Raw genomic sequence first — 27,439 nt, forward strand, 5'->3', positions numbered from 1 at the left:
TAAATGGAGCCAACGATAGACTGCTTCAAATTTAGTTGATAATTGTAATAGTAATCTCCCCTTAATTTTCGAAGATTCAAACAAAAGGTACACCCAACCGGGGGTTGCATCATTTTGCTGCAAAATTACATGCAAACTGTCATCATGCATTTTTTGCATGTTCTTCTCTTTGACCATTACTCAGGTACGCAGAAGCGTATACTTGTATTGGTGATTATCGCAGATCGCTGTCAAGTTTACTCGCGAGCAACATTTTGACATAAAACCTAAAATTCCGTTTAGCATGACCAGGATGACAATTTCTGTAGCATTTCTTTCCTTTAGGAGTAAAAAGGAATAAAAAAAAACTAGAAGCAATGAAAAATATAAAATTTTCACGTTTTTTTATGTAGCTTCAAGATTCACTTCAGTATAACTTAAAATTTCATTTAAAAAGAAATAGAAATATTTTTTTTAATTTGGCGTCACCTACTGTCACCACCTTCCAACGTGAAATGCAATTCTCTCGCCTCTAGGATGAGATGGAGCGGTTTTAAAAAGAAGCCAAACCACCCTAATGGGGGACGAGGGGGGATCCGCCACGGGTGGAAGAGGTAAAACGACGAGATAACGACACACTCAGCCCGTTGTATGGGTGTGTGTGTGTGCGAGCAGTATACGGCAAACATGGTAAACAACCGGCTTTTCAACACCGACACCGGTTCTCTTAGGGTGATCTGCTCGAGGGAGGTAGAGGAACAAGTGGTTCAGAGGGGGGAGACCCATATGAGACCATTGCTGGTGGACATGTTTAAAACGGGTTTAAATTTAAATTTTTAAATTCCGATTGCTTTAATCAGATTAAAATTAGATTTTTTTCACAACAAACATAAAATTTAAATAGAAATTTAAGACGTTTCCAAACACTATTCTCGATTTTGTGGTCCGCGGGTAAGGTGGAGCGGAAAACAGAGACGTTTTATAAATAATTTGGCACAAACAACAAAACGGCGATGATGGCGGAGATGATGAAGACGAAAAAATGACAACAAATAAGAAGCCAAAGGGTTTGCCTTCCCATATGGGCCGAGTGGCGATGTGTTGTGTTGTTGACGATGACGACGATCCTGGTGGTGTAAAGTTATTTTTTCTCGATGCAAGGTTTGGTCGTGTGCTGAGATTTAAGTATTGATGCTTAATACTTTTTTGGTTTAGGTCAGTTAGTTACAATTGTTGCATGTCATTGTCAGATTCTAATCAGTTAAGGTTTGGGAAAATTTTCAACGTATTTTCGTGTTTTCATAATACTCAAGATATTTTTATTATCTTTATGTAACTGGCCATTGTTTACAAAAATATGTGTGTGTTATTTTTAATATATGATCTTATCTTAAATAATCCAACAAAATAGCAGCCAGTCCGATGAAAGCATGCTAGAAAGTCTAAACGTGAGATTGCGCCCAAAATGTCTGATTGTCGGGCTTAAGTATGACCTCTAAACGACTCTAAAATGATTTAGAATTTTAAAACCTAGATGGTGGCCAATGTGGCGTTAATGGAACATTGGAAAACAAATTTAGGATGTATTAGGAACTACACTATTTAAAATTGCTAGAATGTGGTCGCAAAACTCGAGTTAGATGTTAAAAGAATGATAATGAAAAAATACGTTTTTTTTGCTCATGATTCGATTGTGCAAAGTCCAAAGTATGCATAGATTTTATTTATATATTTTTTATTTGACTTAAAATTTGTGGGGTCCTTCCCTATAACCAAAGAAGCCATTTTGTGTTATTGGTTCACCCATACAAGACTCCATACAATTTTGGCAGTTGTCCATACAAAAATGGTACGTAAATATTTGAAAATTTGTAACTGTTGAAGAAATTTGAAATTTTTTTTTTTCAAAACTTCATCATCCCGGTACGAGAATCGAACTCACGACCTCTGGATTGGAAACCCAACACGCCGCTAGTCGAAACCCATCCCCTACCGGTCAGTATTCCCAGTGAGTAGAATTACTTTTTGAAGGGATCTGACTTTGCCGAGCCAGACAGGAATCGAACCCATCACCTTCCGCTTACAATGCGAAACCCGTAATCTCACGGCCTCGGAAGCTCGGCATTTTCTAATCGATTTGGTTAGGATAAGGACTATGCAGAATTTTCGGACGATTTTTAAATTACCTTTTTTTAAAAAAAAACTGAATTTCCCAAAATACGTATTTTTTATTTTTGAGACTTTTGATATGTTTTATGGGGCAAAAAACATAACACAAAAATTTAGGAAGGAAAAAATTTACTTCAGTTTTTAAGTAAAACCAACATTTCAATCGAAAGATACTTCGAGTACTATTGAGATTTTGATAGGTTTTTACCTCAGGAACAATGTTTTCATACAAGAAAAATTCCCAAAGATCGTTTGGAACTCGCGATTTGCAATTTAGTGAAAAATGGTCTGTTTTCATAAAAATAACATATTTATGTAATTTTGTTCTAAAACCTTGAAATATGCGTTCAATGCCCCGTATTTCACTTAAAATCATAGCAAGTATTCTCACCACTAATGTTCTGTATTCATATTGATCCAGGAAGTCGTCATTGGCAGCATGTTAAAGTTGGAAAAATGAAAAGCTTTGTCTGAAATTTTCTACGAATTACTCTCAAAGATCCATCTTAAATAATAAAATTTTATGAAAAATTAGGTTTTTTGTCACTTCAGTGCCAGGATAAAGCCATTTTACTAAAATAAAGATGGTGACTTTTCATAATTCCCTATGAATTTATAGTTTTCATTGATTTGGATATGTGACGTAAGCGCCATGACGAAGAACAAAATCATTTTTTTCAAGATTATTATTTGATAAATTTTATTCCTGAAATATTTCATTAATTTTGTATAATATTACTTGCATTATAACATATGTTTATTTTTTTTAATAAAAAAGCAATTGTCATTAAAATCTTGAAAAAACGGGTTTAAAAAAAATATATTTTCGAAAACTTTTCAACTGAGACTAATTCATAAGACTTTACAGGGAGGGTACATATTTCTAAGTTTAGATTTTGCTTACTGAGTATTCTTTTAGAAAAATAAATTTTGAGAAAAAAAACCCTAGAAAAACAGGCTTGTATTTTCTAGAGCCAATATCTCAGCAACTAATGGACCAATATTTAATGTTGAAAAATGAAACATTTGTGAAATTTCATGATCTTTTCCAAAAAAAAAAAATAAAATGTTGGAATCAAGACTAACATTTCAAAAGGGTTAAATATTCAATTTTATGCCCATTTTATCAGCTTTTGCTAACATACCTTAATTTGATATAATTATTAATATTTCCGTTTTATACCTTTCTTAATAGGGCTGGTACAAATTATATTCAAAGTTTTTGTCTCCTCCCCCCCCCCCTTCAAAGATGGCTCGAACAATCAGGGGGCAAAATAATATTATTTCTAAAAACTTCCAAATTTCAATGTTAATTTAAGTGCAATTAGCTGCAATTTAAGTGAAATCAATTAAAAATACATTCTCCTGCTTTAGAATCATTTTTAAATCTTCCATTTTTTGAAAACTAATTATTGCAAAACAGCTGAACAAGCGTAAATGCATTTCAAAATACTTTTTCCATGAAAATGTTGAAACTATGGATTGTTATTTAAATATTTTATTTATGTTGCCACCCCCTGGCCCCGGCCAGAGCCGAAGGACAAAAACTTTGAAAATTATTTGCATCGGCCTAAACATTATTTTGATTAATTAATAACTCTCATTTTTTTAATCCCCCTAACATTTTGAAATAAATATTTATAATATTTTTTGAAACAATTGGCAACTGTTTTGATCACAATTCAACTTTCATCTCGTGCAAAACGTTCCATGTTTTGTGATTAATTAGGAGACAAAAAAAAAAGGGATCAAGTCATCCCATCTTCTCCTGAAGTTTACAATTGTAATGTGATGGTTTATATACTTGACATTTTGAGAAGAAACTGCTAACAGATATAAGCTTAATTACATTGCTAATAACCAAAAACATGATATTTTTTTCAGTGTAATGAAGTGAACGGCAGTAACCCGGATAGTAAATAAGCTTATGTAAATAATGAAACGAGTCAAATTGTCTAGAGAATCGATTCCTCTATCGGTTTTTTTTTTAAATTTTGACGTTTAGACCACTTTACAGTTTTAGCAAATGATTTTTTTTTATTTTTTAGGAGAGACATACCATCCTGCATTTTTCATGCGTCTTTTGTTACAACTTAGGCTATTTCCTTTTAATTTTGAACGAAAAAAATGTGTCTTTCATCTTAAAATTTAACTGTTAAAATTAAAAATCGGAAAATGTCTTAAAAATGGCGTGTATTTTTCTTTCAGTGTATTTTTTCAGAAAGCCAGACCAATTTCCTACAAGTTGGTCTTAGACTACTATTTGATACGATGCAACGGCTTCGAGATACAGTAATTTCCTAAATTACGAAGTACAAAAATATTGAAATCGGAGAGGGTTGGGTACAAAAGTACCAGAAAAAAAAATTTACATTTCTTAATTTTGGTGCGCAATGATTTTATGTGACAAGTAGAAATTACTTTAATTTTGATATAAACTGCGTCATCAAGCCAAACTCACTAAATGTTTGCATTTTTCAAATTCTATTTTTGCTTCTGCGTTGACAAAGGTGTTGTTTTGACAAACCGGCATACCGTCGACTCGCAGTTCTCTTATTACTAATCTGTTTTCGCCAATCTCCGCCGGTTTCCACTCATAACTCTCTTGGTCGTCATCAATCATGACAGTAATCGCGCTTCTATACTCTATCTTGCTACCGTATATTTTAACGACGTTCGGCAGTTTATATGCATATTGCGCGACTGTATTGCGAAATAACATTGGAGTTGGTTTTTATTCATGTTAGATTTGATTCAAACATCAAGTGTTCCAATTTGACACTCAAGCTTCTGCAATCGCCCACACGGCAGCGCTAGCGTCCAGCTTTTGCGTGACATAAATGCTACCAATTAGTGCGTCCTCTTATCTGTGTCTGAAGGTTACATTTACTCGCGAGCCCGCAGTAATAAATAACCTCAGCGAGTTTGTCAAACACAATCTGACTTGAGTCGAAACCAAAAAAAAAAGAAAATTAAATGTTTATCTAACCTAATTAAAATTACCTCTTTCTTTCTCGCTTCGCAGACGGTTACAATCGGACCTTGCTCGGTGTGTGATGGTGTTTGTGTAGAAAAATCAAGTGTCAATTGAAGGAAAACAATTTTGCGAGCGTAAAGCATCACCTATGATCGTGGATTGGAAGCTGGTCGACAAGAAGCGCATCTTTTTCTTTTGATTTTTGCGACGCGCGCGCCGCTTCCGGAAGATCGTCGAGGCTGGACCGGCCAAGCGAAGACCTCCCCATGTATTCGATGGTGGACTGCTACAACGACATGGGCCAACTGGGGCACGATGTGAGTATACACCTTGACAACAGCAACTCTAGGCACGTTTCGACACGCGATAAGAAAAGGCCCGCTATTGTGTTCTCTGTGAGTGTGTGTGTGTGTGTGTGTGTATGGTATAGATGACCCAGTCCCGGCTTGTTTATTGGTTAGAGATAACGCAAAATGAATTCCGTCTATTCTTCGAGACGGTTCGGAAACGTGTTTCCAACCCGTGAAAGGTGTATGACCCCGTTGGAGAGGGGCCTCCTCCTGTGCCGTGAGTCACTCTGCAGTTGCACTGATACGGGGATACAACTCGCTTCGAAAGCCCTTCCGTAGATATCGTAGATAACACGGTCTGATTGTACCGGCCCGGGTTAGAAAGAAAAAAAGGGGAACAGCCGTTATCAGTAGTCCGGTGCAATAGCGCTGTTTCCAGGCAGGCAGACAAGCTGCGTGCAACACAACAGCTGACTGGTCGTAATTGAAGACTACTTGCGGCTATTTTTAGCCCGACAAAGTGTTCGAGCTTGCAACAAGTTCTAACGTGTTTTTCTTTGTATGCCAATCGAGTCGTGGTTGACAAAGTTGCGACTCTTTAAAAACCTTGAGCCGTATCAAGAAGTCGGACTGGTAGACTGATTCAAAGAATCTATATTTATTTTTTGTTACAAAGGATAATGATACATCTTATTAAGCTTCGCAACGCCGTGCCATCCGAGCTGCGATGCTACTAGGCCGGTCCATTAACGTTTGCAATCAACCAAAAAATTACGTCTTGAGCTTCTTCTCGAATTTAGGTCAACTCTACGAACCAGTCTACCACCGACCAAAATCTGTGGACTTTGGAACGCGCACGCCTGTAGGCCTATCCGCACACCCTCATTGATATTCTAATCACACGCTGCGCGAAGAAGTGGCTGCTGTGTGTGTGCTAACCAAATTTACCATACTATACTACTGGCTATTCACAAAAAAAAATCGGCGCTGTTCCGCGAGAGCGGGCGCGCGCGCTCCGAGTCCGTGAGACTGACCTCCAGCATAAATTGCCAAAAACAAACCCCAGAATGCGAACTAACACTGTATCGAACGCTTCCTCGTCGACGCTGAGTCGCGTTCAGCACAGTGAGGTTTCCTGGAGTACGGAGCCCAGAAAGCAGCTTGCTTGCAAGTTGCTTGCAAAGTTGTTCTTTATTGCGTGCAATGACAACTTTTGTCGAATTTCTACTAAATGCAGCCTGACTGTGGCTAACAATGCTATCGCGGACCATTTGTGGGATGAAAATTAATACCGCTATGGACAGGGCGGCGGGTCAGCTCCGATCGGAATACAAAACCAACGACAACGAAAATCGTCCCCAAAGTATCGAACCCCTCTTTTGTTGTCAACAGGGAACCCAAAAAAAAAAAAAAGATCCGCGACGACGCACAACAAACTCACGACGAGTTATTATTATTATTAATCTAATAAATGGAAATAGGTGGTCAAGAGCAAACGTTTCGGAAAGAGGTTCGTGGCCACGAACACGCCTAATAGGTCCCCGGTGCGAGAAGACGAGGCTGGACCGAATTAATTGGACGCGTCCACGCGAGCGCGGAGGCAAAATTTAGATGGCGGTATTTGCATATTTTTACTATTTTTGAAATGGTCGTCGCACGATGTCATGGACCCCCGGGTTGGGCATAATTTTGTCGTAGGTCGTCGTTTTCTGGGTTCTTTTTTTGTATCGTTGAATTTGGAAAGTTTGCTTAACTTAGTAGTATATTTTTCGAAACCTCTCGAGATATTGAATTTCGGAGAAATCTTCGGTTTGGATAACAGTATTACGTAGTTTTAAAAGCTGTTTTTTTTTTAATTATGATGTCCAGCCAAGAAAATTTACAAATAACAAGGCCTTTTTTTACCACAAAAAAAAAAAATGTTGTTTCAGTGGGCTTAGGATTTAATTTAGCTGGAAAAGTAAGAATTTTACAGCATACTGAACAAAATTGCTGATGACACTTAATTTCTTATTCTTTATCTACAGCAATTTAAATAAAATGAGCTAGGGTTACTCAAGAATCAACCTTTAAACAGGTGTTTTTGTTCTATAACTTGATTTTTTGTGTACACGGAGAAAAAAGAGTTCCGAAAATCATGAACAAGCGTTCATGAAAATGGGAACCACGAACAAAGTGTTCAAATTCGATGGTACGTTTTTCAAAAACGTACCGTGAGATTTGAATACTTTGTTCGTGGTTCCCAATTTCATGAACGCTTGTTCACGATTTTGGGAACTCTTTTTTCTCCGTGTAATTTTGGGTTTTTGGGCATAATTAGAGCGTATTTTGACGGAATAACTAAGTCGATATCTCGTTTTATTCAAAAGTTAGTGCAATTTGTCGATTTCAAATAAGCCTTTTTAAGTATATGTACCTTTTTTAATAGAAACAAACATGTGCTGTTTGTTACAGTTAAGAGGAGACATCCTCTTGATTATGAAAAAAATATAAAAATTTAAAAATTGTAATTGCATGCCATGATTTCAACAGGTGGATGAAAAAAGTGTATTTTGTTCCAGTCCAGTTGGTTTGCAATCATAAGATTTCAAAATATCTAAGTATTGAAAAAAAAATCTGGCGAAGAATGTGTTTTTTGCGGAAAATTCTAAATATTTTTAAAATAGTATAACATGCTTAATATGATTCACAACGCAGGGAAATGCATTTCAAAAAAGTCAAAGTAGTTATGTCACAGACATAACCGGAATGGCGTAGACTACGTAAAGTTTTGATATGTGGACATAGAGTTTTTCATAGTTTAATTTTGAAGAGTTAGCTAGATACTGTTTCATATTTTAACATTGAAAGTCGGACCATTAGTTGCTGAGATATCGACGTTTGAAAATGGTTGGTTGTTTGGGTGAGACTTGGAAAACATCAATTTACATGTTTTTAAACCTTTTCATGGCAATATCTCAGCAACTAAAGGTCGTATCAACAAAGTTCAAAAAAGCAAAATATAGATAATTTTCTCAGCTCTTCAAAAACATTTTTTTCAAAAATGGGCAAACATGTGCACTAATTAAAAAAAATGAAAAAGTGCGACTATCAACAACAAAAGTTTCCTAAAATCGCCTTAACTTGAAAACGGTGCACTTTATCAAAATTTCACTAAAGTACTTTTAGATTGCAAATTTGGTTTTACATCGAAAAATGAAGTTGAAAAATTTTTGCGACCAATATTTTGATTTTTTGAAAAAAATCAGTATTGATTCAAAAATTGATATCTCAGTCAAAGATTTTTTGCACAACCTGGAAATTTCTGAAGAGTTGGCATTTGATGTCCCCTAAATCATATCAAAAAATGAAAAAAAAATAAAAATAGTGTTTTTTTGCAAATCAAGTTTAAGTGACAAAAAGTTAAATTAAAAAACATTCCTTCAAAAGATACAGATTTTTGAATTTTCATACATCGTTTTTGTATGGACAGCTGCCAAATTTGTATGGAAAATTAATTGGACAAACAAATGATGCAAATTGGCTTTTTTGGGCATACCGAAGGCACCAAATAAGTTTCAGTCGGATTAAAAAATACAAAAAAAATCGAATGACCGAAATCTGAGAGAACTGCTCAGCTGTCATTTATGACCCTGCCAAAATAGTCAATAACGTCATGCTTCGAATTCCCGGACGCTTCGAAACCCGAAAACCTCATCTTGTTTTATCAATTATTTGGATATAAGTTCGCATAATAATAGTCAAAACTGTGTTATTTGATGGATTCTAACATAAACTTTCATTTCAAATTTGTTTGGACGCTGTAGGCAATGCCAGAACAATAAAATAAAAATATAAGTTTAGCAAAAAAGTGAAACATTTCACTGAAATATTTCATAGGCGTTCGAAGCACCAGCAAAAACTTTTGGTTCTGATTTTCTTAAATTCTAGCAAAATTTTATACAAAATATCGTTTATTTTGGTGTTAACAGCTGATTTAAGACCTAGCGAATGCCTTTCACTAAAATTTCAGTCCGAATTTGTGCGAACCATAAGCAAAAACGAGTGTCTGGGATTCGAATCAAAAGTGTCCGTATTTATACTACGTCCTGATGATATTTCTACATTTCCAACTTATTACATTTTTTTTTGCCAGCTATATCAAAAATGATATGCTACTAAGTGTCCGGATTTCGAATCATGACGTTAGTAGTGCCAGAACATCGTAGCAAACTAGGCCTGCTGTTTGATTGACATCCTATAACCATGTTGACTGCTTCCGTATATAAAAACCTAAGTTAAGTTGATTGTAGATAGGCCATTAACGAAGGAATAGTAGTTTATGCAAAAAGAGGATTTTTTCAACACGAGTCGTACATTTATCTAACGAGGTTCACCGAGTTAGATAAATACGACGAGTGATGAAAAATCAAGTTTTGCAACGAGTTCCATACAACGTTTTTTTGCAATTCCGAAAAACACCCTTTGGACAGAATTATAGGACAAATGTCCATGCATTGATTCAATGAATCGTTCAAATAAAAAAACTATGTTGAAAGGTATAACTTTTCCTAACAAATGCTGAAAAGTTCAACTTTTCAGCATCCATTTCAGTGCTGAAAAGTAGAACTTTTCAGCATTTGTTTTGAAAATGGTTACTATTCGATTCTGTTATTTTTGGTACAGAAAAGTAGGCTGTTTTGTCGTTAAAGAATGACAGGAAAAATAAGTAGTTTCACGACGGAATTGCAAAAATATTTTTATGCAATTTTGTCGTCAATCTTCTTACTTTTCATGTCATTCTTGAACGTTGGAACGGCCTACATTTTGCTCTACCAAAAGAAATAGAAATGAAAATTAATACCTTTCAATAACAGTGCTTTGCAAATTGAACTTTTCAGCACTTGTATTGAAAAGTTACATGTTGATTTTTTTTATTTGAATGGTAATTCTACTAAACACTTTTACACCAAATTTCATTAAAAAAGCGTTTAGGTCAAAAAAAAAAAAAGGTTGGAAACAACTCGTTGCAAAACTTGATTTGTGTATAAATGTACGACTAGTGCTGAAATAATCTTCTTTTTGCAATTTGTTGTTTGTATATATTTTGTGATTTAGATTTAAGATTTAGAATTTTAATTTGTCTGAAACATAAAACCATGAAAATTTCCCGTCTTTTCTCTCCAACGCTTGTAACCAAACAAATATCACTCAACGCCATGCTGATTAGCTGAAAAGCTGACACGACCACGTCCAATCAGCTGTCGACAGCTTTAACATACTGCTCTTACTCTCCAGCTGAGAACACTTCCAACTTTAATGGGAGATACTACGCGGGACATAGACCGAGCGTATCCAGTGGGGAAGGTTTTGTTTACAAACTTCATACAATTTCGTATAATGTATGTTAATTAATGCAAATATAAATTACTAAAAATAAAGCTGACGTTCACCTGCATTTCAGATGAGGGTTTGCTCTCCACCTTATTTTTTGAAGGTCATGAAATTTTGTCGACAGAGCTTTAAACATACAAAGTGAAGCTTTAACTACTAATTGTAAACTATTGCGTGACTCTTCTGCTTACCGAAACAGTAACGCTAAACGTCGAATAACGCCAACACACGTCGCTGTAGTTGAGCGTGCTCGGGTATCGTGTTTAAGGCTAGCAAGATCTACTCGCATCGACGCTCGTACGTGAATAAAAACTAATTTGAATAAAGTGATTTATGATTAATTGTTTTACTGCTTGATTGAACCCGCTGAACGCTGGCGTCTTTTGAACCTCGCTGTACACACCCCTCCATGGGCATCTCTATACACTCGGTGTGCACTTTAACAATAAACAAGTATAAATTTGAGCGTAAAATATTCTGAGCCCGAGCTGCGGTGCCTGCGTGAGACGGATTTTATTATTAGCTCAATTTATGCCCCGTGTGACAGTTTATTGTAACGAGCGAGACGACCAGAATAGTGCGCGCAGATTCGCGCTTTTCGAGCTGTCAAATAACTTAATAAATATGGGCAACAACGCGTTCTCTAGCGGGTATTTCGCAGTTTCATTTGTTGATACTTTTTTTTTATCTCATTTTTGCCACACGGCATGTTACAACAACCGAGCAAGAACGGCGGCGTGGAGAACAACTATATGGGTCAATTGAATTTACGGCCTCGGCAATCAAACTTTTTATTATTCATCATCATCGTCAACATCATGCCCAATTACACACACCGAAATGGTTTACGAACAGCCGGCCAGGACGGTTCTTGTTTTCTTGTAGTCAAAAGTGCAAACACATCTGTTTCGGTTGAACAATGTCCATGGACAATAGTTAAGCTTTTTCGTAAAATAAACTGTTTAATGAGTAAACCATTTGAAACAATCCTTTATATATGATTGTTTGAAAACATCTTACAACTGGTCAACCTTTACTAAACTATCTTCACCTATTTATTGATTGACCTCAAGAACCTTCGACTTAAACTTGGATATTTTTGGCTTTATCTGTAACTAGTTGAGTTCTCTACGTTTTCGCAAATCCCTTCTTTTTAAATCACGTTTTTCAAATTACCAAAATACTTATTTTAAACTTATCAAGAAGAGACTAGAAAATGCTTCTTTTACGCTGAATCTGGTACTGGAATCATGATTTGGGTAAAATATCGAACGAAAAAATCCAATTTGCAATCGACAATTACCTTACTTCTTGCTGATAAAGCGGACCGTTTTCAAGTTTAAGGCTTTTTATGTTTAATCCTCTAATTTAAATGTTTTTTCGCCTTTTTTTCATCTTTTCAAAGTCACTTTGCAATTTATGTTTGTTTTTCGCGTTTTCTTTTTTGCTTGTTTTCGCACTTTCACAGCCAAAGTTAACAACGTAAAATATACATTTAAAAAAACATTGGCAAAGCTGCATAAATTAAAAAAAAAAGTCAAAAATTTTCAAAACAAAAAAAAAATGAGATTGCCACTTTCCAATACTATTTGAAGATCAAAAATAGGTTGAAATGGATTTGGATTGTAGAAAGGTAAAATTTCCATTTTACCCTAAAAATTTAACGTTAAATTTTCTTGGAATAATGCTGAAGTTTTTGAAGATAACATAAAAACTCGATTTATGTTGCCATAATGAAAATAATACGTATGCTTTTAGTCAGTACCACAGAAATTACTTGAGACAAACTATATGTTTTCCAATGTCCGTAGATAAAAATGTTCTAAAAATAAAAAAATGGTGGAATTTTTGATATTTTACAAAAATAGATATTTTAGTAAACCAGGGCTGCGGAGTCGGGTCATATTTCAAACGACTCCGACTCCGGCATTCTCAGATTAGGTGACTCCGACTTCGGCTTTGAACAAATGGTTGGCTCCGACTCCGACTCCGACTCCGGCCTACCAACTCTAGCCGACTCCGACTCCAGCTTTCAACAAATGGTTGGCTCCGACTCCGACTCCACATATTTTCAATGTTTCAAAAGTTAGTCAACTATTATTGGTTAATTATTTTTAAAACATTGATAAATAGGATTATTTAAATACTCTCTAAGCGTCATGTTTTTGTCAAGAAAAATAAGTAAAGTAAAGCAAATAAACGGAAAAAAAGTTTCTAGGTTACAAGTTTTATACGTTATGGAAACAGAAATCAAAAAATATCTTCAGTTTTAGAGGCATTTTGAGAAGAACAGTTTTGTAAGTAAATTTGGATTTATTTGCTTAACCTCAAATTTGAAAATATTTTTTTCAAAGCTAATAAATTTTAATATTAAATTGATATTTTTGAATGAATAACTAAAAGAAACCTGGTCTTAATGATCCATTGAACATTAAAATTCAATTTGCTCACTTTCAGGCTGACATTTGTAAGAATCGCAGTGACAGGCACCTTGTTTTTTAAATGGCAATTTTAAACGAAACATTTTTTTTGTTTTTTTTTTTAAGAGGTACATAGACATCACGCCATGGCTGAAGGAGATTATTATTGCAAATCAATGTATCTTAACAATTTCTTCGTGGAAAGGACGCTTAAGATGTCCTTTTCAAATATCTGTGCCATGGAAAATATTTTAATCTGGAATTTGTAATTTATTTTAATTTTAAAATTTTATATACTTTAAAAAGGAGGTGCACGATACTTCGTGAATCTTCATCTAAAACGAAGCTTTATCGATGATCTTTCGCCTCCATCAAAATATATGAAAAAACTTAAAATATAATAAAAAAAAATATCCACAAGTAAAATATTTTCAAGGTCACAAATATTTCTATATTTTTTTAAGGTACGTTGATTTGCAATGATTATCACTTTCCGTCATATTGGCGTGAGACATACAGTATGGGAAAATTTGAGATTTTTTCAACGATAATTTGCAACGATATCAAAATAGTTTACCTAAAATCAACATCAACATCAACAATCAATGATTATTTCAAATTTGTTGCAACTTCTTTTGACATTTTTTGTTAGTTTCAATTATTTTAAATGCAACACTTTGATTTCTTGTACTCAGTTATAAACAGTTATAATGCGCATGTTGAGTTTCAAGTAAGAGATTGTTATAATCGTTGATTATTTGTTACAAAAGTTGAACTGTCAGTGGCTCTTTTTCGATCTGCAAAAACAGTGATTACTGTTTATAATCTTTTTATGTACCTCGTAATTTTTTCCTAAAAAATGATTTAACTTAAAACCTCTAAGACATTCGCTATCGGGGTAAAAGATGACTTTGTGTGTACTTTTTTCAGAAATAACTGGATGAAATTTGGTCAAATTTGAATTGAAAGGGTACATAATTGTAGTCTGATTACATAACCAATATTTTTTTTATCATTTTTTGAATTATGATACTACATACTTGGGTAAGAGGTTATCATTTAGTGATTATAGTATAATAACCCAATTAGAGCTTTTCAATCACAATAAAAATTCAAAATATAAGTTGTAATGTAAATTAAGCAGATTCAATAAAAAAACATATTTTTTCTTGAATCTAAGATAACTCCAGCTCCGACTCCGACTCCGGGTTATCAGAAATCTTCGGCTCCGACTCCGACTCCGACTCCAGCTCATAAAATTTAGCTGACTCCGGCTCCGACTCCGACTCCAGCTGTTCGAGTTTTGACGACTCCGACTCCGACTCCGACTCCAGGTCCCCAAAAAGACCTGACTCCACCGACTCCGGCTCCGACTCCGACTCCGACTCCACAGCCCTGTAGTAAACATTCTCAGGTTCAGATCCACAGAAGATCAAGAAATTGTAAATTTTAATAATATACTGCCATTTGTCTTAAATGTTTAGCAATTTTTTGGCAGCAGCATGCCCTGTAATCATTCCTTTTGCTTTGTTAATACTTTTTATTTAAAAATTGTCAAATTAAGCTCAAATATCGCAGATTTAGGATTATTCGACTTTTTTTTTTAATTTGCCATGATATCGGGATTTTAAAAAGACATCGTCATTCAACATAACATTGATAAAAAAACTCACTATTCACACAATTTTAACTTTTAGAGGCTATATCTCAGCACAAAGTGTCTTAAAAGAAGAAATACATCTCAGACGCTTTTCAGAAATAAGTGTGGTATTCTTTAACAATATATTTTTTTAAAGGTAGAAGAAATGTTTTTTTTTCAAAAATCTAGAAACGGTGCTGATAAAAACTCCTAATCTTAACCAACATCATTCTCAAAGAAATTAGGGATTTTGAAGTAATCACATCTCCATTTAATATAAAATAAACCGAGCAAATGTTCGGAGATTTGTATTGAAAATGAATCATTCAACATTTTTTTTTTCACAATGTTATACTCAGTTCAAAAGTTTTTTTTTTTTTTCATGTGTAAATCGACCTGCCTTCAGATCACTACATCTGCATTGACCGCTTATTGCTCAACAACTCGATAAACAAACAAAACATAAAAACACACACACACCTCGCGGCCCAGTTGTACTAATCGGTGCTTAAACGGCACACCGCGTGTACGTGCACTGCTGTAATCAGTAAAGTTGCACGAGGGGAAAAAACTACTTTGAAATCTTAAATTTAAAATCCAACAGTCAAAGCAAGCAAATGAAATAAATTCATAAGTTTGTGGACCCACAGGAGAAAAATGCTAAAGATTATTGGTACCCTTTTCGTGATGCATTTAATTATTGCTTTTCTAGTAAAATATGCATAAAGTTAGTTTATCATTTGGGTCCTAGAACTAAGGCTTAATTGGTGATATTATAGTTCATAACGATAAGGCTTATTTTTCTAAGTACAATGATCATTTTTAAATGACTAATTTGACAATGACAAGGAACCATAGTTCATCTATTGTAACATATGTTGTCGTTTCATATTTTGTTTGCACTAAAACGAAAAAAAAGCGATCAGAAATGGTTTTTAATCGTGTTTCTTACCGCTGTAACTAAACATTTTCATAGGGCTTAGGGTGCAATTGTGGCAATTTGTAAACTTGACTGTCTCTTTCACATCACCAAACTCTCGATAGCGCGATGGTATCGTGTTTGAATGGGAACTAATCGGTAACTAATATCACTTTATTTTGGTTAGATTTGAGTATTTAAATGAAACTCATTCCGACCAATTAATTTCCGTTCAACCATTCCCATTTCTCTCGCCAGAAGATTGCCGCATCCAACCTTCCGTTTTTATGGCTACTCTCTGAACAAATGTTTATGATAACAAATTTTCAGTTTCATTAAACAACGCCCGTCCGTGTCGGGGAGGCCCCACCGACTGACCAGCAGCTATAACTCAGGCGTGAAATAAAAAAAAACTTCACAGTTAGCTCACAGCGTCGAGTTCGTTGAACTTTTCGCGATTCACACATACAAATTGACCAACTTGTTGACTGACTGACTGACTGACTTAGCTTTGGTGACCGCCGTGCGTGAGTCTGAGTATAGGCTTGGTGGTGCAAGTCTAGTAAACATTGTATTGCACATTCATCAGCAATATTGGCACAGCGCGCTGCAGCTAGTTGGTCCGCTGGAGGTACTGCAATAGTAGGCTTTCTGTTTACTAATGAAAGGCTCGTGAGTAAAATGGTCTCGATTTGAGTTGAGAGGAAGCAAAAGTACAATCTCCCACAGTCGAATCGGCACCAGCAAGAAAGATTGCACTGCCGTTCCGATACATCGGATACCGGCTCGAAAAAAATGAGTAAAAACTGAACAAAGTGTATTGCACCTAGGTTTACCCATTGGTAATCAGTTGAACACACACACAGTGAGTGTGGGTCGAGGTTCCTAACGCGAAGTGTGTTTCAAAATCGAAAAAAAAGAAAGTTTGCTCAGTTGGATTCTTGCCGCACGAGAACCGTGACTGTGCGCAATATTGTTAAAATGTTTTCGTTAGATTCTGCTGGTAAAAGACTGTAGTTATGGTTGCAAACATTTGGGTATTTTTGTTTTGTTTTATTTTTCAAAATTCTTAAATTGGTACCATTCCAGTTAAAACCAGTTCAGGTGATAGACGGGGTGTTTGAACGATAACACACCTTCGGAACATGTTGATAAGGAATGACTTTTTTAATTTTTAGAGACGAGGTTTTGCAATGCACACAAAAATATAAGTTTTTTTAGTAAGTTTTCAGAAGTTTACAAAAAAAAAACAAGATGAAAATTTGCGAACAAACAAAAACTGTTGAACTTTTGAACGAACGAAGTGTTAAAAAAGCTCCAAAAATGCCTTACTCAAAGTAATGACTCTCAAGTCTGGCTAGCCAGTCTGCTTACTTGCCCATGAGACAACAAAACAAAACACATAACAAAAAAAAACCATAAACACACATCTACATAGCAAAAAAAGTACCATCCTCGGCGGGCGCTTAGCAACAGCAGACGCAACGCGCTTTTACAAGTCGCGGTTCAGTCAAACTTTGCAAACAGTTGATAAACAAGTGCTGTGCAAACACTCAACGGGGGACACTTGACACTTGGTCGGCTAGGGGGTCTGCCTTCACACCTTAAAATTGAACAGTGTCTCAAGTGCAGTTGAGGGGCCCGTGGGGTGAAACTATCCGTCAGAAAATAAATACTAAATCTAATCAAAAATCAAATTTTCAATGCAGGTCGAATTATTTCCAAAAATGTAGAATTAAGATGTTTTAATTGATTTTAAGACTTTAAAAATGTTGAATTTCCATTCCCTCAAAGCAAAACTCATTCTATTTTTTTTATATTTTCAATTAAATTCGTTAATTTTAAATAATAAGTTGTTCAAAATAAGCATGTAGTGAAAAATCTGGCAAAATTTGTCAAAATCTGGCACTGAGAAGGATAAATCTTTATTCTGGCTGCCACTTGAAAAATCTGGCATTCCCAGATTTATCTGGCAACCTGGCAACCCTTGCTGTCCATACAAAAATGTATGTAAATATTCAAACAACTGTAACTTTTGAGTGAATTTTCTGATCAATTTGGTGTTTTCGGCAAAGTAGTAGGTATTGCTGAGGACTTTTGAGAAAAAAATATGTACACGGAAAAAAATTTGCAGATTTTTTAATCAACTTTTTTTTTAACTAAAACTCAATTTAACAAAATACATATTTTTTGATTTTCGAGATTTTTTGATATGTTTTAGGGGAAAAATCCGCAACTTTTGAGCCATAGAGAAACATGGTCAAAAAATCTGCCGCCGAGTTATGAATTTCTGAAAAAATAGTGATTTTTGGAAAAAAAAAAACCGAAGTTTCATGCAAAAACAAGTTTGACAATGTCTCTTAGACAATTTTGCAGCAAATTTTCTGAAATTTTCAAAAAAAAATTTTTAGAATTGGTCACTCATGGTCACTATTTTTAAAAATCGAAAATCTGCAAATATTTCGCTAAAATCAAACTTTCGGTGGCTATATCTTGAAAACAAAGCCCTTTATCAAAAAATCTGTAATGTACTTTTCGATTGCAAATTCAATTTTGCTTTTAAAAATAATTTCAAATTTGTTTTTGCATGAAACATCGATTTTTTCCAAAAATCACTATTTTTTTTCAAAAATTCATAACTCGGCTGCAGATTTTTTGGCCATGTTTCTCTATGGCTCAAAAGTTGCGGATTTTTGTTCCCTAAAACATATCAAAAAATCTCGAAAATCAAAAAATACATATTTTGGGAAATTGGGAAATAAGTTTTAGTGAAAAAAAAGTTGATTAAAAAATCTGCAATTTTTTTTCCGTGTACCTATTTTTTTCTCAAAAGTCCTCAACAATACCTTCAACTTTGCCGAGGACACCATAATCAGAAAATTCACTCAAAAGTTACAGTTCTTTGAATATTTACATACCATTTTTGTATGGACAGCAGCCAAAATTGTATGGAGACTTGTATGGGTGAACCAATGACGCAAAATAGCTTATTTGGTCATAGGGAAGGCCCCCACAAAGTTTGAGCCAAATAAAAAAATACAAATAAAATCCATTTCCGGTTTTGGTAGAGAATTGCTCATGTTAGAAAAAAATGTGTAATTTTACCTCTGCTAATGTGTAATTTTACAACTTGTCTGGTGTAATGTCACATTTTCAGTCTAAATTGAGGTTAAATTACATCATGAGAGAGGTAATATTCAACTGTGTACGATTCATTTGGATGATAAATTACAAATGCTGTCTGAAAACACATGTAATTTTACATTAGAAAATGAGTAAAATTATATCAGTGAGATTTTTCTGCTCGAATTGATTTTTTTACTCATTAATTTGGCTAAAATAACACAAAAGAGATAACCTTGTACCTGCCGCGTATCTATCAGGTGCAGTTGGTTCGATTCAAATCGTAGCTGTTCCAGAAAAAACGTTCTCAATACCAAAAATAGGAACTTTGAACGATACCGATGTCAAATTACCGTTCACTGTGTGTCCAGCAGCCTGATAGTGATAAACTTACTTGTACTTGCTCGCCAAGAACGTCTACACAAAACAATTAACAAAGCACTTTACCACAAAGACTGCACCCAACGCAACGATGACTGACCTGACCCATCGATGATAAGGGATTTTCGTGTTGTTCGACGATGATGACAAATTCAATTTTTTTTTTCTTCCATTCGAACGCGTTCTCTTTGTTCGTGGAGCCAGTTCTTGTGCGATCGACGGGTTCTTTGTCTGAAGGTAACCCCGCCAAGCTGGACGGACGGGACTAATCCGCACGGTAAACACACCGACTTTGCTTCCTTCCTGGGCCTTTATCGCTGAATGGTTCTGTATCGCAAATCAACATCAATCTGTTTGCACAGCAGGGGGCTCAAACCCGATGTGCTACTGGATTGGATTTGTGAGGAATAAAGGTAGATCTGACAGGTCGTCGAGATTACAAGAAATTACGTCGCTGCTACTGGTAATTGTTTGTAGCTCGATTCGACTGATGTTTGTTGGGCGAATCGCTTGAATCACTGATATAATTTTACTCAGTTAATGATGTAAAATTACATTTGTTTTCGAACAGAATTTCTTTCAGACAGTATTTTAAACTTTACATTGAGTATCAAGAGAGTTGGATTGATAATTTTTTAATACCTCTAAAACTATTTCAAAAGTTCGAAGATCTGGCAACACTTTCTCAGTGTGTTGTTATTTACGTTATATTTAAGTACTTTTTGAATCATCTTAGTTGGCCAAACCATACCATTACCAAAAACCAAGTTTGCTGCACAGTTGGTTTAGAAAGAGCTAATATTGATCCTACACAGAAAAAATAATGTAAATTTGGAAGCTGTAACTTTGGAACCTCTTTAATGTTTTAATTTTACCTCAATTTAGACTGAAAAAGTGGCAGTACACGAGAAAAGTGGCAAAATTACACATTTACAGAGGCAAACTAACACATTTTTTGAGACAAAAAAGATGTACCCATTCCCAGATGTAATATTACCATGATTTTTTTTTTGCTGTGCAACACTCTAACTTGGATTTTGCCCGCACTTTTCTCTCGCACTTTTGACAACAAATATTCTAAAAACTAGGCAACCAATTATTGTTTATTTACATTTCCAGACGCATTTTCCACCAAAATGAACTTTCGCACTTTAAAATTGCGATTGACAGCTGAAAAACAAGCGAGTAACCTCGGCTTACTTTGATCGTTTTTTGAGAAATTTTAAATTTCTCAAGCCAGTTTGACAAGTCGCAATTATGCGATCTAGAGACCCCAATCCAGGTTCTCTAATGCAATCGATAGCAATAATTTAGTGCAAAGTCCAAGTTAGTGGAAATTGGACAATTTATTACATAAACATTATTGCTAGAACTTTCTTTTTTTGCCAAATCTTGATGCGAAATTATTTAAAATCTTCATTATTCGGTAGTTTATTTCTGAGCACGTTCAATAACTTTTTAGGCTGTCACGTTCTGATTCAACGTATAAACAGTTAAGACAATTAGAATCTAACAAATAACAAAATCAGTTTAACCCAATGTCGCCCCCAATGACGGTTATTGTACCTCCAGTGCTAACAGCCAGCACTCCAACCCAGCCCGTGCCCGTGGAGTGGGCGGGAACGTCATAGCTAGGCTAAACCTGTGGTCTCGCTACCATGGAATTAAGTAGTCTGTTATTAAAATAAATAAATTAATTAGCACCAATCAAGACACAAGACACGCCAAGTGCGCGGCGACGAAAGAGGCTGACTCCAACCTTGGAGCTTAACCGGGGGCGCGCTCGCCGGTTGGTTGATGCGGTCTTCATGGCTTCGCTGGCTGGGCCTGCGGCGCCGGTTTTGGCGAGACAATTGAAACCATTATTGTGGAGACCGCGCCGCTCCACGTACCTACTATGAATATTCATCCATATGGGACTGCGAACACGACGCAAACAAAACACAGCTGAACCCCGGTTGACTGTGGTACGATCCACATCGCGTGTACCAGCCAATCAAATTATGCTAAGCTGGGCCTCTCCTCCTGCAAACTCACATGTAGCACTGTATGGTTAGCCCGGCTTGGCACTTCCGCAAAGCTCTATCGATTGTGAGGCAGAATTCACGTGACCTACAACGGCCCGGGTAACAGGTTCCCGTTCGGAATAAGTTCTGTAATTAGCTATACTCTGCAATCACACCTCGTGATGCAAACCAGCTGGAAGCCACCGCCGCAGGTCAATAGTTGTAATTAGAGTGCAAACTCGCGTGCGCTGAATAGTTCGGGCACATGTGTTGTACGTCGAACGCCCCTTAAGCTCCGCTAGTTCTAGCATAAGTGGAGCACTGTTGAAGGTTCGATTTCTGTTATTTAGTCGCCTGATGATGGATGGGTTCGAAGTTGTTGGTATCCGGAGGGCACAGTGACTGTGACGACTAGGTTTCGTTGACTAGATTAGCAGTAGCCATTAAAAAGGGATTATGGCAATTATTTGCAGCCGTCGAAACAAGTCTCAGCTGCGTGCGTGATTTAAACGTGTTTTAATGGTAAACTAATCGTTTGTTTGCTGAGGGTTGTTGATAAAACAAGCAACAGGCTTTAAGGTTTGTTTTTTAGCCTATTTTTTTACTTTTTTAGATCAAACAAATTATACTCGATCTAGAAAAGCAATGTTCATCTATTTATTAATTGTGATTTTTTTCTAAAAAATGTCACAAAAAAATCTAAGTTTGTCAGAAATTTTACCGAGATTTGCGGTATGTGGCTCTAAGTGATATTTACAAATCTGGTATAGAGCGTCCAATTTCCTGGGGTAACAAAATTCCCGGGAAACGGAAAATTTTCAACAAATTTCCCGGGAATTCCGAAAACGAACGAACGTATAAACGAAATCGTATCAAAAAAGTTTAATAAAGGCAAAATATGGAGAATTTCTCAGTTTTTCAAAAATATTTCTTTCAAGGTATGAATTTTTTTAAATGAATGACTGCGACTATTTTCAAAAAGTTACCTTAAAATGGCTATAACTTGAAAACGATGCACTTTATCAAAATTTCACTAGAGTAGTACTTTTTGATTGAAAATTTGATTTTACATCGAAAAATGAGGTTGAATTTTTTTCGCGACCAATGATTCGATTTTCTGAAAAAATCAGTATTGTTTCATAAAAATCATAACTCGGTAAAATAGTTTTTGCCCGTTCTGGAATTTTCTGAAAAGTTGGCATTTGATGTACCCTATAACAGATCAGAAAATTTAAAAATAAAAATAGTTTTTTTTTTGCAAATCTAGTTTTAGTGTTAACAAGTAAAACTAAAAATCGCTAATTTTTTTACCGTGTATCATTTTTTCAGTGTAGTCCATATCCATACCTACAACTTTGCCGAAGACACCAAATCGATCAATAAATTCCTTCAAAAGATACAAATTTTTGAATTTTCGTATATCATTTTGTATGGACAGCTGCCAAATTTGTATGGAATGGATTATTTGGGCATACTGAGGGCATCAAAAAAGTTTTGGCCGGAATAAAAAGTACAAAAAATGAAATTAAAAAAATACCGATTTCGTGGAGAACTACTCCCATGTTATTTTCAAATGATATAGGGTAATTCTCCGCCAACTCACACAGCAGTTGCCCCGACCCCTCTTCGAGTTGCGTGAAACTTTGTCCTAAGGGGTAACTTTTGTCCCTGATCACGAATCCGAGGTCCGTCTTTTGATATCTCGTGACGGAGGGGCGGTACGACCCCTTCCATTTTTGAACATGTGAAAAAAGAGGTGTTTTTGAATAATTTGCAGCCTGAAACGGTGATGAGATAGAAATTTGGTGTCAAAGGGACTTTTGTGTAAAATTAGACGCCCGATTTTGGCGTACTCAAATTCGAATAAACGTATTTTCATCGACTAAAAAGAAAATTCTCCCATTTTCCGTTACTCGACTGTAAAAATGGAACATGTCATTGTACTTTTCGAATCTACATTGTCCCAGAAGGGTCATTTAGAACAAAATTTGTCATTTTAAAATTTCGTGTTTTCTAACTTTGCAGGGTTATTTTTAGAGTGTAACAATGTTCTACAAAGTTGTAGAGCAGACAATTACAAAAAATTTGATATATAGACATAAGGGGTTTGCTTATAAACATTACGAGTTATCGCGATTTTACGAAAAAAAGTTTTGAAAAAGTTGGTCGTCATCGATCATGGCCATTCATGTTCACCCGCGACAGACACGGACGACGAAACAAAGAGAAACGCAAAAAGTAACTTTTTCAAAACTTTTTTTCGTAAAATCGCGATAACTCGTGATGTTTATAAGCAAACCCCTTATGTCTATATATCAAAATTTTTGTAATTGTCTGCTCTACAACTTTGTAGAACATTGTTACACTCTAAAAAATAACCCTGCAAAGTTAGAAAAAACACGAAATTTTAAAATGACAAATTTTGTTCTAAATGAAAAAATGACCCTTCTGGGACAATGTAGATTCAAAAAGTACATTAAATTTCCCATAAAATGACATGTTCCAAAAATTTTTACAGTCGAGTAACGGAAAATGGGAGAATTTTTAAAACTTTTTTAGTGTTTTTTTCGATGAAAAATACGTTTTTTCGGAATTTTGAGTACGCCATCAAATCGGGCGTCTAATTTTACATAAAAGTCCCTTTGACACCAAATTTCTATCTCACCACCGTTTCAGGCTGCAAATTATTGAAAAACACCTCTTTTTTCGCATGTTCAAAAATGGAAGGGGTCGTACCGCCCCTCCGTCACGAGATATCAAAAAACGGACCTCGGATTCGTGATCTGGGACAAAAGTTACCCCTTAGGACAAAGTTTCACGCAAATCGAAAAGGGGTCGGGGCAACTTTTCCCGATTTCGTGTGAGTTGGTAGAGAATTACCCTATAACAACAATTTTTGTTTTAATAGGTTACCAAACAAAGTTTATATTCATTCCTTAATAGCGTAATTTTGTTTTGCCCCACAAATAAGCAAGAATTATTTCCAGGTGTGAATGCTTCATAATTAAATATTATCTGAAATAATTCTCGGCATGAAATTTAAAAACGAGCTGATAAGTCGAATATGAAAATTAGATTGTTTTAATAAAATCAAATTAGCTTCCTCATATTATTTTTGTTAAATTAAAAAAATGGTACCGTAAAACGTAAAACGGGGTGACTTTGATAGCCGGGGTGACTTTGATAGATTTGCGATTTTTCCGCAAAATGAAGAGAACAATTAAAATGCGTACGGAATGGTTTAGAATCATACTGACCGTGGTAGAGAAGTGTTCAAAGAGCCTTAAAAAGAACTTTTCATAAAATTTTGAAAAGTTTAAAATGTTAGCTAACTATAGTTAAGAAAATGTTGATGAATGTCATTATTTTAAACTCCTCAAAGTATCATGAATTTCTCAATGAACATGATTTTGAATCGGAATGCATTTTTGGATTCTTTGGACAATTTTCCATTAGTAAAAGGTTAAATAAGTTTGTATATAATAAATCATATGTGTTTCTGAAACACAATTAAAAAAAATCTCCAAATTTATAGGCAATTTCAGTTGAACAAAATTCATGTAAAATGTGAAAACTTGTCATTTGTGTTTCGAATTCAGTATAAAATGCAATATGAGTCGATAATTGTGTAAACAAAACTAGTTTTAACAAATTTCAGGCAGAATTCCGACTTTTTAACAATTTTGCCTAAAATTTATATGTATTTTGTAAAAAGCCTATGTAATTAGAAAACTAAAGAAAAACATTGTTTTTTTTCTCTTAAAAACTATATCAGCTACTCTAGTGATGGTACAATTTTAACGTACAAATAATGTTTGAATATCTTAAATATGATTTTAACTAAAAAAACTATGACTATCAAAGTCACCCCGGAATTTAAAATAAGAATTTTTAACTTAACTTTTTTTCTAAACACCATTGAATTTTTTTTTACAAAACAGTGCATGGACTTTGTGTGGCCTACCCCAGTTCATGTATAACAAATAATAATCAAACAAATAGAAAATCATATCAAAGTCACCCCGGTATACGGTACCAAAAAGTTTGGAAAATGAATACTCCCGATTGAGTTTAGGGAATTCCCGGTAAGTTTACAAATTTTCCGGGAAATAGGAAATATTTTTTTTCGGGAATTTTCCGGGAATTTTTTTTCTCAGGACGGGAAATTGGACGCTCTAATCCAGTATAAAAAACGTGTGGTACCTATATTGGCATAACTTGTACGGATCGGTAAATGTAAAGCTGACAAGTTGTGTTGAAATTGCGTATTATTCAAGATTGCAGTTAAAATTTATCTACTTTACTGGGCAACTTTTAGAATTCATCAAATAAGAAATAAGAAGTATTGCTTTTGTATCAAAAAATTAGAACACAATACAAACGGCCATTACCACTCGTTTAGGGTGGCTTTTAGTCCATTCACCTTCTTAAAAACCGTACAACTCCTAATGAAACTTGGAGAAACTTCATCAAACCGTGGAGAATTTCCCTTATCCTTTTAAAAAATGAAGCACGAACAACTCCCGTGTTTCCAAGTGGCTCAAAACCAGCCCCCTTGTCCAATGTCGCGCCACGGGACGGTTCCCCGCTTAGCTGGGTGTGCCACACGAGACGTACAACCAGTTCTCAACAACATTTCGATGGGCGAGAGCGACTCAATGCGAGCCGGTTTCGTCGCGGCGGAGAAAATCTCGTTTCTGTTGTCACCCGCGCTCGCGCTCACGCGAAAAGTTCAAGTTCAAACTGTCGTTTGACCTCTTCTGTTCTTGTTGATTGTTTTAAGCGTTCTTAAATTGAGTTTTGAAATGATTCTGATTATTTTTGAATTGTGTTATCATTAAAACTAATTTGTTCCATTTTTCTTTCGTTTCAGGTACGTATTATTAATAAGTCTACCATTATGTTGTAAATGACGTAAGTTTGACAAATTTATTCCTAATCCAAATGCATAATTCATAATCGCTAATGACGCTGGTTCGCCAATTTAGAGCAAACGTGATAGGGGGACTCATCACAGGAAAAAAAAGCAGACGCACAATTCAACCCCAAAACCCAAAATCGGCTGATGTAATCCGTCACAAACATTGCAGCAGAGCGCGTCCAGCGACCGTAATATCACTATCACTTTTTCGCCGAGTTTGCTCCTTACTACGAGCTGATTGTTTCCTTCTGTTTTTGCTGCCTCCTTTTTTCCCCATCGGAATCTAATGGGAACAAACGTGTTTTTGCGACGCAATGAAAAAAAAATCGATGCATCGATAACGAAACCGCAAGAAGAAAAAAAGTCAACTTGGAGTAAACAAATTGTAAATCAAAGTCCGCAACGATTGATCGAACCGCTGTGCGCGACACTACACACTGTTGATCGCTATGCTAATCCAAACTGTCAATCTGCACTGGACCATAGTTCTGGATTATGTTCTAGAAGGCACCGCGCGATGGGACCGTATTCTAGAAGGTTGAAGAGTCGATCATATTGTGACAGCACAGCTGGGGACAGACTCAGAAAATCATGATTTTCCATGATTGAATCATGGATGAAGAAAGAGAGAGCAAAAGAGAAGAGCACAATTGCGTTCTTCTTACGGGAAATATGCCCTTTCGAATCAAACACTTATCTTTGTCATATGGAGAGTTTGATGCTCGATTAAAGCTCCAAAAATACGATTTAGGCTATGAACTTACCAGCGACAGCACCCCCTCGAGTATGCACGCAAATTTATGCCATTTACTGGCCAAAAAGGACAAATTTAATGCACTTTTGATCATAATTTCTATTTTGCAACACCATTTCGCTTCATTTTGGTGGCACACACATCCACACGCAAGATGAGAGCTTAACGCCAACGTTTTCAAAGCGCTTAAGATATGAAATTGCTTCCAACTACCGGCAACATGTTCTTTTACACATTAGTTAGTCATTCACTTGAAAAATAATCACGAAACATGTAAATAATTAGCAAGCACCATCAAAAAAACAAACGCGCCAAGTCTTTTGACGATTGAATTTTGACGACCCATTCCAACCGAAAGCTGAAGAAAACCGAGCGAGAAGCGAAGGCAAATAAAGAACAAATGGTGGCCACCAACACCACCAGCAGCGCTTGTTGGAGTGAGCCAGTGATGCCAGAAAACTTTCGCTATAAATGCTACTTTATGTGAG

At 35.5% G+C, this 27,439-nt stretch overlaps 1 protein-coding gene across 1 annotated transcript in view; it reads left to right on the forward strand.

The window, feature by feature from the left end:
* Positions 1-27,439, forward strand: part of LOC6043648 (sestrin homolog) — an 82,513-nt gene that overhangs the window by 18,430 nt on the left and 36,644 nt on the right. Inside the window, exon 2 of the mRNA XM_038259736.1 lies at positions 5,174-5,442. Coding sequence (XP_038115664.1) covers positions 5,392-5,442 — 51 coding nt within the window. The 5' untranslated portion in view covers positions 5,174-5,391. The remainder of the gene's footprint in view (positions 1-5,173; positions 5,443-27,439) is intronic.

The sequence above is a fragment of the Culex quinquefasciatus genome, chromosome 3 (genome assembly GCF_015732765.1).
Source record: "Culex quinquefasciatus strain JHB chromosome 3, VPISU_Cqui_1.0_pri_paternal, whole genome shotgun sequence".
Taxonomy (NCBI): domain Eukaryota; kingdom Metazoa; phylum Arthropoda; class Insecta; order Diptera; family Culicidae; genus Culex; species Culex quinquefasciatus.